At 41.8% G+C, this 12387-nt stretch overlaps 1 protein-coding gene across 1 annotated transcript; it reads right to left on the minus strand.

The window, feature by feature from the left end:
- Window positions 1–204: 204 nt before the first annotated feature.
- calhm3 (calcium homeostasis modulator 3) lies at window positions 205–11971 on the minus strand. Its single transcript, XM_037123593.1, has 4 exons — window positions 11685–11971; window positions 7407–7534; window positions 7173–7300; window positions 205–654 (listed from the first exon to the last, which is right to left on the minus strand). Exons 1-4 carry the CDS (start codon window positions 11969–11971, stop codon window positions 205–207), a joined length of 993 nt encoding a protein of 330 aa, XP_036979488.1.
- Between the last annotated feature and the right edge of the window lie 416 nt (window positions 11972–12387).

Here is a 12387-nt window from a genome sequence, read left to right on the forward strand (position 1 = left end):
AGCTGAGCGTCTGGGCTGGAGCGGCTCTCTACTTCTCCAAACTGAGGCTGCACTGATCGGTGATTACGGTAGAGAACAGATCGACTATAGATATGTACTTTATATGACCCCACTTCAAAAAACATGAACTGTCCCTTTAACTTAATGTTAGTGAACAGATAATCATGACATGATTTATTTCACAGCTATACAGTACTGAGTGTCCTAGACATCAGAGTACAAAGTCTTCCCATCGTGGTCCTCCCAGGTCACACAGGTCCTAGGTCTGTGGGCGATCCTGGTGACGTCCAGTTCAGGTTTACTGTAGTACCACTTACTGAGCAACTGGTCCATTTGGTCCTGCTTTGATATCCCATGAAGTCTCTCCTCTTCTTCCTCCTCCCATTCCTCTTGGGAGTTTGCAATGAAAGGTGGGTGGGGCAGATGGAGTACAGTATCCTCTCTCATGTCTTCAAAGAACTGCACCACACATTTGCGGGCAAAATCACGGGCATGCAGTACACAAGTTTCATCAAAGAGCTTCTGTTCCACGTCGAGGTAGTTGCTCCAGTAACGAGTCTGCAAGAAGGTGGCATGATCGTCAAAACAGGGCTTGATGAGACGTCCCATTGCTCCTAGTACAATCAGGAAGAGGAGGATGGACCAACCGACTGCCTAGACAGGACGAGGAAAGTTAGCCACACAAAAACAACAAAAGCTATTAGCCATTTGGTGCAGAGACAAGCCTGCAGTAATAATTCAATAACACTAACTGTTGCTGATACTCCCACATGTGGAGGATGGGTGATTGGTTGACCAGTCTGACAGCAGTTCCTTTAGGAATGACTCTAATACTGCAGTCTGATCCTCAAAAACAGCTTGTCATTTAATATCAAAGTGAGGGTAGACCCTTGGAACAGTTTATTAAGAGCCTGTTCTCAGGGATGTACCCCTAAAGAGCATTCCAGAGGTTAAGTTTCACCTACTTGTGTGAAATTTGGTACATTTGTGTTTTGCACCATGACCTTCTAAAAAGTCAATTGTTGTCATGGCCCAAAAATGTCACCAGAACAGGAAGTTAGCCAATTTGTATTTAGTGTTCATACTTGCAGATATTGTACTCAAAAAAATCCTCCTAGAGCTTTTACCAGATTGACTTTTCACCAGATTTTGTCAGGGTAATCTAAACACCTTTGCAATGACTTTGCATTATTAAAAGAGTGTTCATCAAAGGGCGTGGCCATGTCAGCGCAACAAATGTTGATAGGTCACCACAAAAAAGGAATTTGCATAATTGAACTGTACATGGTTGAACCTGCCCTAAATTTCACAGATTTGGTAAGAAAACATTTACATGCCAACATTCTGTTACAGTCATAGCGTTTACATCACCTTTTTTATGTAGGGATGAAATTTTTCTGGCTAGATGACAAATTACCCTGAAACATAGTGAAATCAGACTTGATGTTGATGACACTGTATGGTTAACATTTTGAGTTTTTCGTTGAAGAGCCTGGTTGTGGTGGCACAGCATAGGCTGATGGGGAGCCATGAAACAGGAAAAATTATCACACTTACACTGACAAAAAACTTTCTTGGTGTCATGACAGGAATGCAGCTATTTTGAAGTTCTCTGCTAATTTTGCTGATTTGCATGTGTTGTATCTTCCTACAGCTCTTACCTGATTGACTTCAAATTTTGTTATGAAAATCTTAACAATTTGCAAATAAAAAGTTACCAAAAGCTGGATTTTTCTTTTAATTGTGTGACCAAGGCAGGGCAGTAAATATTAATCGTTCACCATTACACAAGCAACCTTAAAAAAGGAAAAACGCAAGGAATAAAGTATAAACACGCCATGAATAAAAACCTGAAAACATTCCACAAGAAGACACTCAAAGGCAATGGAACAGGCTCAGGGGGATAACACAGGAAAACACAGGGTAGTAACAACATAATGAACTGTCCAAGTATGGACCCAGCAGATGAATAACCGGAGCTGATAAAGTATCCGGTATGGTTTCAGGACATGTGTGTGAGTCTTAAAGTTGCTGCTAATCACCCACCTACTGGCCTCTCATCAATTCCAATGTCAGCTCGCCACCAGGCTGCTAGCTTTCAGTCTGTTCCAGTGTCTGATAGCAGTCATCTGGCTAGCTTCCTGTCAGCTCCAGGAACTGGTAGTCCTGATCCTAACATCTTCAACAAGCCCCAAGTGTCTCCTTTCAGTTGAACCCATCCAGCCTACAAGGTGCCTTCCCCCCAAAATCACAATCCTGCCTGCCTCCCATGTGTTTCTGCACCTTTTCACAAAGCATGACAACAGTTATGGTCAAAAGTTTACATACATTTGGAAAAAACATGTACATCATGGCAGTCTTGATTTCCAATGATTTCTACAACTCTCCTTTTCCAGTGATGGAACACAAACTTACGGTGTACATTTTAGGACATCCTCAGGATCAGGCTTCAGCGTCAGACCTCAGATAAAAAGGTATAAGGTCTCAGGAAAAGCTCTGTCACACTTGCACCAAACAGCCACATGAAAAATAGTCATCGGACCAAAAGGCCTGAGAAAAAGAACTTGTCACACTGAAATGCCTCAGGATAAAAATTGTCACAGTGAACACATCAGTAACTAAGTTGTTACACTGTATGGTATCAGGAAAATAATTATCACATTGAATGGCATCAGGAAAAAAAAATGTCAGACTGAACGGCATCAGTACAAAAGTCGTCACACTGAATGGTATCGCGCAGCAACAGCCAAACGTTGCAAATAGGCCTACATACATAAACGATGCAGAACCAACGACACGCAAAACACATGCAACAACAAAATGCTGCATCAAGTTAACAAAACAGAAGTGTCAACACAACGGAAGTATTAATCTTTTTGACCTGTTATTGTTATATTATAACCAAATATTTAAACCACGTACCTTTTTATGTCGCCTCTCTAAAAGTTTTACTCCACTCTCGTCAGGTACAATGTACAGACTGTAACGCCCGCCAATGTAATAATGCCCACAAACATAATAAACCACAAAGGTAATAAAAATCTGCAGCATTTCATGTAATAAACCCACAAATGCAATACATTTTCCACAAACGTAATAGCCGCTGCCTACTAGAAACGTAACACACGATTTCCCACAAATGTAATATGTCTATTACGTTTGCAGGGACGTGAAAATCTTTATTGTAATAACTTCCCACAGATGTAGGCTAATAAGACAATGAATAATGGTCGTTGTGGTGGTTTTGTGGCATATAAATAACTAGTTTAAACAGATTTAGCTCTTTGCATAAGCAAAATGCTTCTTGTTAATGAGGATCATCTCGCTCTCACCGCCAGTGCTGCGCATCACCACCTGAGTGAAAATTGTCTCATCAAAATGAGTCGGAAGCAGCAGCAGCCTGTTCGTAGACGTGGTCTGACATGAACAAAAATAATTCTGGGCCGTTTTGGGGTTTTATGTGTTTCAGAATTAATACAATCTCAGCTTTAGGTCCTAGTCAACATTCAAATGATAAGCTGTAGTTTAGTAAAGTTAGGTTGGAGGCGTTTTCCCCCAAACACCTGTTAATTGACAGACTGAATAGAGTTTGTTGACAGAGGAGACAGATTGTGGTTGACAGAGGGAGACAGCTAGCTTGAAAAAAAATTATTTCAGTGAGGAAAACATCGCCAGACATTTAAATTTAAATTTCCAATACAAATCTGAAGAAATCTGGATGCATTGCTCCTTTGTAAACCCAACACCTATCAGTCTATGGGCAAGAATCTAAAAGGTTCGCTTTATTGGCATGAATGCCACAACAATAATATTTCTGAAGCACCAAGAACCACGAAAAGAGTACCTAGCACAGTTTTGCTACTTGTGTGCTGTGTGAAGGATGGAAATCAGCACCAGCCACTGTGGCAGGTTAGTTCCAGTCAGATCTGATCCAATTAATCTTAATGATCTATAGTTAAGGCTTAACAGCACGCTTTCCACGACCCAAATTATATGTTTCTGATTGGACCAAAGTGTCAGTTGGACTTCAGAAGGGCCGGAATTCAAACACTACTAGAACGGCCGTAAGCGGTCATTTGGACCGCTAGATAATAATCTCTATATTCTCTCATGTAAATACCCAATTGAGTGATGAATGCACATTGTGTCATGATTTAAAAAAATAAAATTAAATAAAATAACACCAAAATGTACATTTTCACAAAATAAATTATACATTTATCAATATTCATATAATCACATATAGTAAACCATTGTATATTTACACAAGAATATAATAGAGAAAAAATCAGAACACGAAAATTAATAATTAAAAGAAATGCATTTGATTATGAGACAATTCATTTTAATACTTAATAATTTATATTGAAATAATAATAATCAAAAAAGCTGGAAATGAGCTGCTCATGAAATAATGATAATAATAATAATAATAATAATAATAATAATAATAATAATAATAATAATAACAATAATAATAATATTAATAAGGTCGCTGGTTAAAATCCCAGCTCCGGGCAGGGCTAAGCTGAGGGCTGACATGACATGACATGACATGACATGACATGACATGACATGATAATAATAATAATAATAATAATAATAATAATAATAGAAAAAGCTTGAAAGGAGCTGATCTAAAACAAAAAAAGAGCTGCTGTGATCACTGGTCTACTTGTCACAGTCTACAGATTACCTCCGCTCTCCTCACACAGTTACCACACACGGGCTTGTGGCATTTCAAGTGTCTGAAAGAGCTCATTATTGATCAGCAAGTCAGGAAAGTCACTTGGAGCCATTTCAAATTAATTACAGGTCCCAAGCTCAACTATACAAACAACTGTTTGCAAGTATAAAGTGCATGGCCCAGTTGGAAAACACAAACTTTCACCTGCTGCTGGGAGAAAACTGGTCAGGATGGTCAGGAGCCGACCAAAAACCACCAAAAAGCAAGTCTGTATCTAAAACTGCAAGCAGTTATGAACATGGGCCAAGCACCACCCCCCACGCGACTCGGACCCCACGCACCGCAGAGCCCATGGAAGTTTGCCCCAAAGGATGACGGGCTCGTGGCAAAAGTGAGGACACAAGCCAGCGTCTGAGCCGTGGTATTTGCTGTGATGGGATGTGAACTGGAAGTGCAAAAGGCTGAATGTGTGCCGATTTGGATTTGTTGTACTAAATCATGCCCACTTTGACCAATCATTACGTAACTAACTCCTGGCCTCAGGAGTGACCCCACATCAGTACTGTTTTATTACATTTCTATTACTGCAACAAAAAATGAGAGTGACAAGGAAAAATACATTTATGTTTATTAGTGTGTCACCACACACTAATAAACATAAATGCATTTTTCCTTAACAAAGGAAAAGTACAGCAGAGGTGGGCTTGGTCCCCTAATCACAAAAGGGTTCCTTGCACCGCTGGTCCTGGGAAATGCGTCTGCTTGCATACGGGTTCCCTCTAATGAATTAGAAGCTGCTGGAAGACAGCTGTCAGTGTCCACAGTCAATTGTGTTTTACATCAACATGAGCTGGAGGCTGCAGTGCAAGAAAAAAGTCCTTGATCCAGACGGGGCACCTTAAAGCTCAACCAATGTCTGCTGCTGATAACATGGACAAAAAAAAAACCTTCTGGAGGACAACTCTGATCATATGAAACAAAAAATGTAGTTGTTTGGCCACAACGAGCAACAACAGGTTCGGGAAAGAGAAGGTTAGGCCTTTAACCCCAAGAACACCATACCTACTGTCAGGCATGGTGCTGGCAGTATTATACTGTGGGGCTGATTTGCTGCCAGTGGATCTGCTGCTCTGAACAAAGTAAATGGAATAATGAAGAAGAAAATAAACCAGCTCACTTCCAGTAAGACAGCTCAGGTCGTTCTCTGTTCACCATTGACAGATGACATATATGATACTATAATAATAAATAATTATTGAAGTATTAACCAACACAATAAGATCCAGTAAGTTGGATGTGAGGACTCTAAATAAAATGTGTAGAAATGTGACAGTCTAAATATCTAATATCTAAATAATGAGTGCTTTCATTCTTTTCTGTTTTGCCCTAAGTTTTTCATTCATTAATGTTGTTTGAGGGGAAAATGTCTGCTCAGCTGAATGTATGTACAAATGTTTCACATGTTTACATTCCGTGATGTCACCTGTATATATTTAAAATCTATATTTAAATCTTTATTTTTTCATTTTTACTTCTCCTTTTTTTTACACTCATTGTGGATAGAGAGTAACAGAATTTCAATTCTCTGTATGTCTTGCACATATTGCAGCATTAACAATAAAGCCAACTTTGAACTTTGAACTTTTGTATGCAGCACCAAACTGACATGATGCTGATTTACATGAGCTGATTTACCTGTATAAAGGTTTAACCTTTAAGAGAAATCTCAGATTGCAGATACAGTATTTAATTAGACTATCCTGTTGTGTTTTAAACAGATAGACTTACCATAGTCACCTCTTTGTGGCTCCTTGTGGTGTAAATGGTTACTTAATTTACACAGACTGAAAATATCTTAGTGACTTATATCCTCCCTTTTTTTCATTGCTTCATCTCAGTTCATACAACAATGCAGTGAATAAATAAATAATTCCTGGACCTCTTTTAACCCTTTAAGCCCCAAGGTCGCCCAATTGGAGGACCTTGGGGTTTTTAACCCTACCCCTAACCGTAACCCTTAAGACATGCAGAACAACCACAGAGACACTACTGCACTAATTATGAAAGAATATAGTCATATTTTATATCAAATTAAACACCAAAAGCTGGGCTACAACGTGTAAAAACATGTTTATATGACCCAAACACAGCCCAAACATTACTCAATTAAACAACTAAACATCAAACTTCATGAATCACCTAACCCTAACCCTAGAAAATTGGCTTGGGGCTTAAAGGGTTTTTTTGTATTTCTTCAGTAAGAGTTCAACCCACTGATTATTGCAGAATTGATGAATCATGATACTTTCGTCACCATAAGCATTTTAAAGCTTATTACAATCGTTCATATATACTTACATACATACATGCACACAAACATCTAGCGTAAGTACAATTGGTTAGAATTGAAGCAGAGAGTGAGTAAACTGTGATATATGTTTGTGTGTTTTGTATGTGTATACATGCTGAGGTTGTAACAGCTTACTTGTGAATAGCAGCGAACATAGCGAGAGACTGCTTTGCGGAAAGAGCTGTTCCTGAAGATGACATCCTCCTTGCAGGGCACTTTGGCCATGATTTTAATCACATCCAGACCTGTATTGTTGGGCAAACCTGACAAAACACATAATCAATCATAGAGACTAATACTGCCATATGTAGACTGTAGTAAGTACACTCAGTGAATATGTATTTCTTCTTTCTTTACGTTTGTAGATACCTGAGAAGAGTGCAGGGTCTACACTAACACTGAAGGCACAAATGAAGATCTTTCCATCCAACAATGTGACCAGGATCCACACCATTGGCGCCAGCAGGGCCCTCTGGATCATGGCGGAGAACAGGTACCTGCAGGAAGACATGGGACCTCACACTATACAGCTTCACTCACATTGTCCTGCTCACTGAGGGTATCACTGTAACATATATGTGTGTATGTGGTGTTACAATGTATATATAATTTTATATGTGGGGAGGTAAGCTCTATCAATAAAGTGGCAAAATCCCTGCAAAGGAAAGGAGAACAGCAGCTAGCCTATTTATGTTCATACAATTAGCATCGAAGTTGGTGTTTGCCATTTTCGGTATGAGGGTTGTTAGCTTGGGTTGTCGATTTTTCATTTAGTGACAAGGAGTTTGAAAACAGTAACATGCAGATCATGTAGGCACCTAATGACAAGCATTATACCAACAGTTTACATCTGGTGAGTCAGACTAATACATAATATACTGTGTGCACAATTTTTAGGCAAGTCTTATTTTATCTTGTTTATCCAAAATGTTATTAAACCTCAAACATGAATATTTAAGAAAGTGAGGTTTGGGCTTTCTTAGGAGAATATCTGTGCAAAATTGTTGGGCAACTATTAGTGTGCAGAATTATTAGGCAACTACATTAAAAAACACATTTTCCCACCTCACTCTTTTATTTTCCTAAGGCCAAACTGAACTGGTGGCTTTAATTTATTTGAAGTCTCGTCTGAAGGTAATGAAGCTTCCTAATAGTTTGGTGAGAATGAAGCATTAAAAATAAAGTATAAGCTTTGAGCCAAACTGTGAGCGAGAGGGTTGCTTCCCTCCACCTTCGGGTCGGGGATAGGTCTCTCACTGTTGTTTTGGCTTATGGGTTGAACAACAGTGCAGAGTACCCAACCTTCTTGGAGGCCCTGGGAGGGGTACTAGAGAGTGCCCCAGCGGGACTCCGTCATTCTACCGGTGGACTTCTACACTTATGTGGCAGTAAGGTCTTCAGTGCCTGTCGTGGCGGCAATCCCCAAATCCAGTGGTGGACTCCGGAAGTAAGGTATGCTGTCAAGCTTGAGGAAGGAGTCCTATCAAGCCTGGTTGGCTCGTGGACTCCTGAGGCAGCTGACGGGTACCAGCAGGCCAAGCGCGCGGCAGCACAAGCGTTTGCGGAAGCAGAAACTCGGGTCTGGGAAAAGTTTGGGAAGGCCATGGAGGAGGACTACCAGTCAGTCTCGAAGCAATTCTGGCAAACCATCCGGCGCCTCAGGAGGGGGAAACAGTCCTCCACCAACACTGTCTACAGTGGATGTGGGGAGCTGTTGACCTTGACTGGGGACATTGTCGGGCGGTGGAAGGAATACTTTGAGGATCTCCTCAATCCCACTGACACGCCTTCCATAGAGGAAGCAGAGGCTGGGACTCAGAGGTTGACTCATTCATCACTCAAGCCGAAGTCACTGAGGTAGTCTGGAAGCTCCTCAGTGGCAAGGCACCGGGAATAGATGTGATCCGCTCTGAGTAACTCAAGTCTTTGGATGTTCTGGGGCTGTCTTGGCTGACACGTCTCTGCAACATTGTGGGGCAGTCGGGGACAGTGCCTCTGGACTGGCAGACCGGGGTGGTGGTCCCCCTATTCAAAAAAGAGGACCAGAGGGTGTGTTCCAACTACCGGGGGATCACACTCCTCAGCCTCCCTGGGAAAGTCTATTCCAGGGTACTGGAGAGGAGAGTTTGGCCGATAGTCAAACTTCGGATTCAGGAGGAACAACGCAGTTTTCGTCCTGGCCATAGAACACTGGACCAGCTCTATATCCTCCGCAGGGTGCTTGAGGGTTCATGGGAGTTAGCCCAACCAGTTCACATGTGTTTTGTGGACTTGGAGAAGGCATTCGACCGTGTCCCTCGTGGCATTCTGTGGGAGGTGCTCCAGGGGTACAAGATTGGAGGCCCTCTGCTAAGGGCTGTATGGTCCCTGTACGAACAGAGCAGGAGCTTGGTTCTCATTGCCGGCAGTAAGTCAGACCTGTTCCCAGTGCATGTTGGACTCCGGCAAGGCTGCCCTTTGTCACCAGTTCTGTTCATTATTTTTACGGACAGAATTTCTAGGCACAGCCATGGGACGGAGGGGGTCTGGTTCAGGAGCTGCTGAATCTCATCTCTGCTTTTCAAAGATGATGTGGTCTAGTTGGCTCCCTCGAGCCAGGACCTCCAGCATGTCCTGGGGTGGTTTGCAGCCAAGTGTGAAGCAGCTGGGATGAGAATCAGCACCTCCTATTCTGAGGCCATGGATCTCAACTGGAAAAAGGTGGCTTGCTGCCCCCGGGTTTGGGGAGAGTTACTGTCTCAAGTGGAGGAGTTTAAGTATCTTGGGGTCTTGTTCACGATTGACAGGCGGATCGGTGCAGCATCTGCAGTAATGCGGTCGTTGTATTGGTCTGTTGTGGTAAAGAGAGAGTTTAGCCGAAAGGCAAAGCTCTCGATTTACCAGTCAATCTATGTTCCTACCCTCAACTATGAACTTTGGGTCGTGACTGAAAGAATAAGACCTTGAATACAAGCGGCTGAAATTAGTTTCCTCCACAGGGTGGCGGGACACTCCCTTACCCCCAATTTCCACTGGATACATCTCCGCTGCATTGCATCTCCACCACACCGGAGGAGCTGACACGTTTCACTTTAGTCAATGTGTTAATCCCCACCAGGTCCACTGCGCTGTGTATTTGCTATGTCCCAGCTCCGGCAGTCAGGAGCCCTCCGGAGCAGATACGCAGGACTTCTATATCTGGTGGATGCCAGAGCACGACGCCGCAATTCAGCTGAATTTAGCATGGAGCAGACAGGAAGTCAAGCGCCAAAATAACAACATCCGGTTACGTTTCAAAATAGAGCACTCCGTGTTGACACCATCTGTTTCAGATGCCGCAGGGACGTCAAATATCTCTGAAATTATGAATGATATCAATTAGAAAAATAGATTGATTGATTCCCAATTGAGATGAATATTCTGTGTTTGAATAGAGTGAATACGCTGACAAATGTTCAGGGAGTTAAGGGCCAAACTTTCTGATAAGGAAAATATAATAACCTGAAAAATAAAAATAAAGAATTATGTGAACAGAAGAACGTATTTTGTGAATGCCTCCTGCATTCACAATCAACTAAAAACTTTCAAATAAACATTTGTGACAGGTCAGGTGAGAAAGGGGCCATGTCATATTTGTTTCATGTTTAAGGCCTTTATTGGTTAGCCATGCAGAGGAGTACTTGGATGCATGTGATGGATTGCAATGTACTGCTTAAAAAATAATTGTCTTTTTGAAAGATGCAGACCTCTTCCTGAACCACTTCTTGAAGAAAGTGTCCTCTAAAAACTGGCAGTAGGTTTGGAAGTTGCTTTTGAGTACATCTTCAACCCGAAAAGGTCCAACCAGCTCATCTTTAATAATACCAGCCCATACCAGTACCCCACCTCCACCTTGCTGGCGTCTGACTCGAAGTGGAGCTCTGTGCCTGTTACTGATCCAGCCACGGGCCCATCCATCTGGTCCGTCAAGAGTCACTCTCATTTCATCAGTCTGGAAAACCTTTGAAAAATCTGTCTTCAGATATTTCTTGGCCCAGTTAGGCACTTCAGCTTATGTGTCTTGTTCAGTGGTGGTCGGGTTTCAGCCATCCTTACCTTGGCCATGTCTCTGAGCACTGAACACCTTGTACTTCTAGGTACTCCAGGTAGGTTGCAGTTATGGAATATGACAGAACTGAAAGATGATGGGTTCCTGGTAGCTTCACGCTTGATTCTTCTCAAATCCTTGGTAGTTAATTTGTGTCTTTTTTTCTCTGCATCCCTCTGAGAGACTTTTTGTAATTTTTGACTTTTCAGAGTCAGTTAAATCTCTTTTGTGGACCATTTTGCCTGAGGAAAAGAAGCTGCCTAATAATTATGCACATCTTGATATAGGGTGTTGACCTCCTAAGGCCAGACCCTCCTCATTACACAGATACACATCACCTGCTATGCTTAAATCCATTAAGCATTCAAGTTTCTACAGCTTGGAGTTAGAACATATGCATAAAAATTATGATATGATCAAAATACTGACTTGCACACTGTGTATACTTATAGGCTATACTCCCTCACCTGCAATTCCCATTGATCATCACAGGTACTATATTACTCATAGTGTAATCCAAAAAAGATGATTGTTTCATACAAGCAAATGAAGAATAATCAATCAGTAAATATTTGACTCACTTAACCACAGCAGGATTTTTGGATCTGTTGCCAATGGGTCTCATCCACTCATCCATCATGACGCCTGTATGTCGGTTAACCAAGACCCCCAGGAAGAACAGTATGATGGGTGGGACGATCATCACTCCCAGAGAGTACAGTTTGTTATACTGAGGAAGGCATGGGCAGTTAAAGTCAAAGCTGGTGTAGAGCTTGACACTGACTAAGGCCAGGATGATACAGATCCCATTGGAGATTGACTCAGAGTTGGACTGGAAGTACTGCAGGACTAACTTCAGACGCTCCATATCTTAAATAGAATGTAGGTAATGTTCAGGACAGAGGTAGAAACAGCAAGATGGTCCAACTGCTGTTAGGGAAATAGGTCCAGTAAAATGTAGCTTCTGTGAAAATCTGTTGAGAAAAAAAAATCTGCAGATAAAGTCTGGTATCCAGACAGTTCACCTTACCTCACAATGTAACAATTTAAGCAGCTTCAGTCAACAACCTGCACCCTGGTGGGAAGAGGCTAGTAATGGAGTGAGTCCTGCAGTGATCCAGGGAGAGTATGAGAATGTATGAATGCACCTGTGTGGGGGACCACACCCTGCCTCATTGTTAAAGCAGCACTCGCATCAAAGGCTCACAAAGAGAAAAGGAGCTGTTACAGCTGTATTGTGTCATTGCTGGACTTGAAACTCAACTTTCAAACATACCAGACTGT

The sequence above is a fragment of the Acanthopagrus latus genome, chromosome 15 (assembly GCF_904848185.1).
Source record: "Acanthopagrus latus isolate v.2019 chromosome 15, fAcaLat1.1, whole genome shotgun sequence".
NCBI lineage: Eukaryota > Metazoa > Chordata > Actinopteri > Spariformes > Sparidae > Acanthopagrus > Acanthopagrus latus.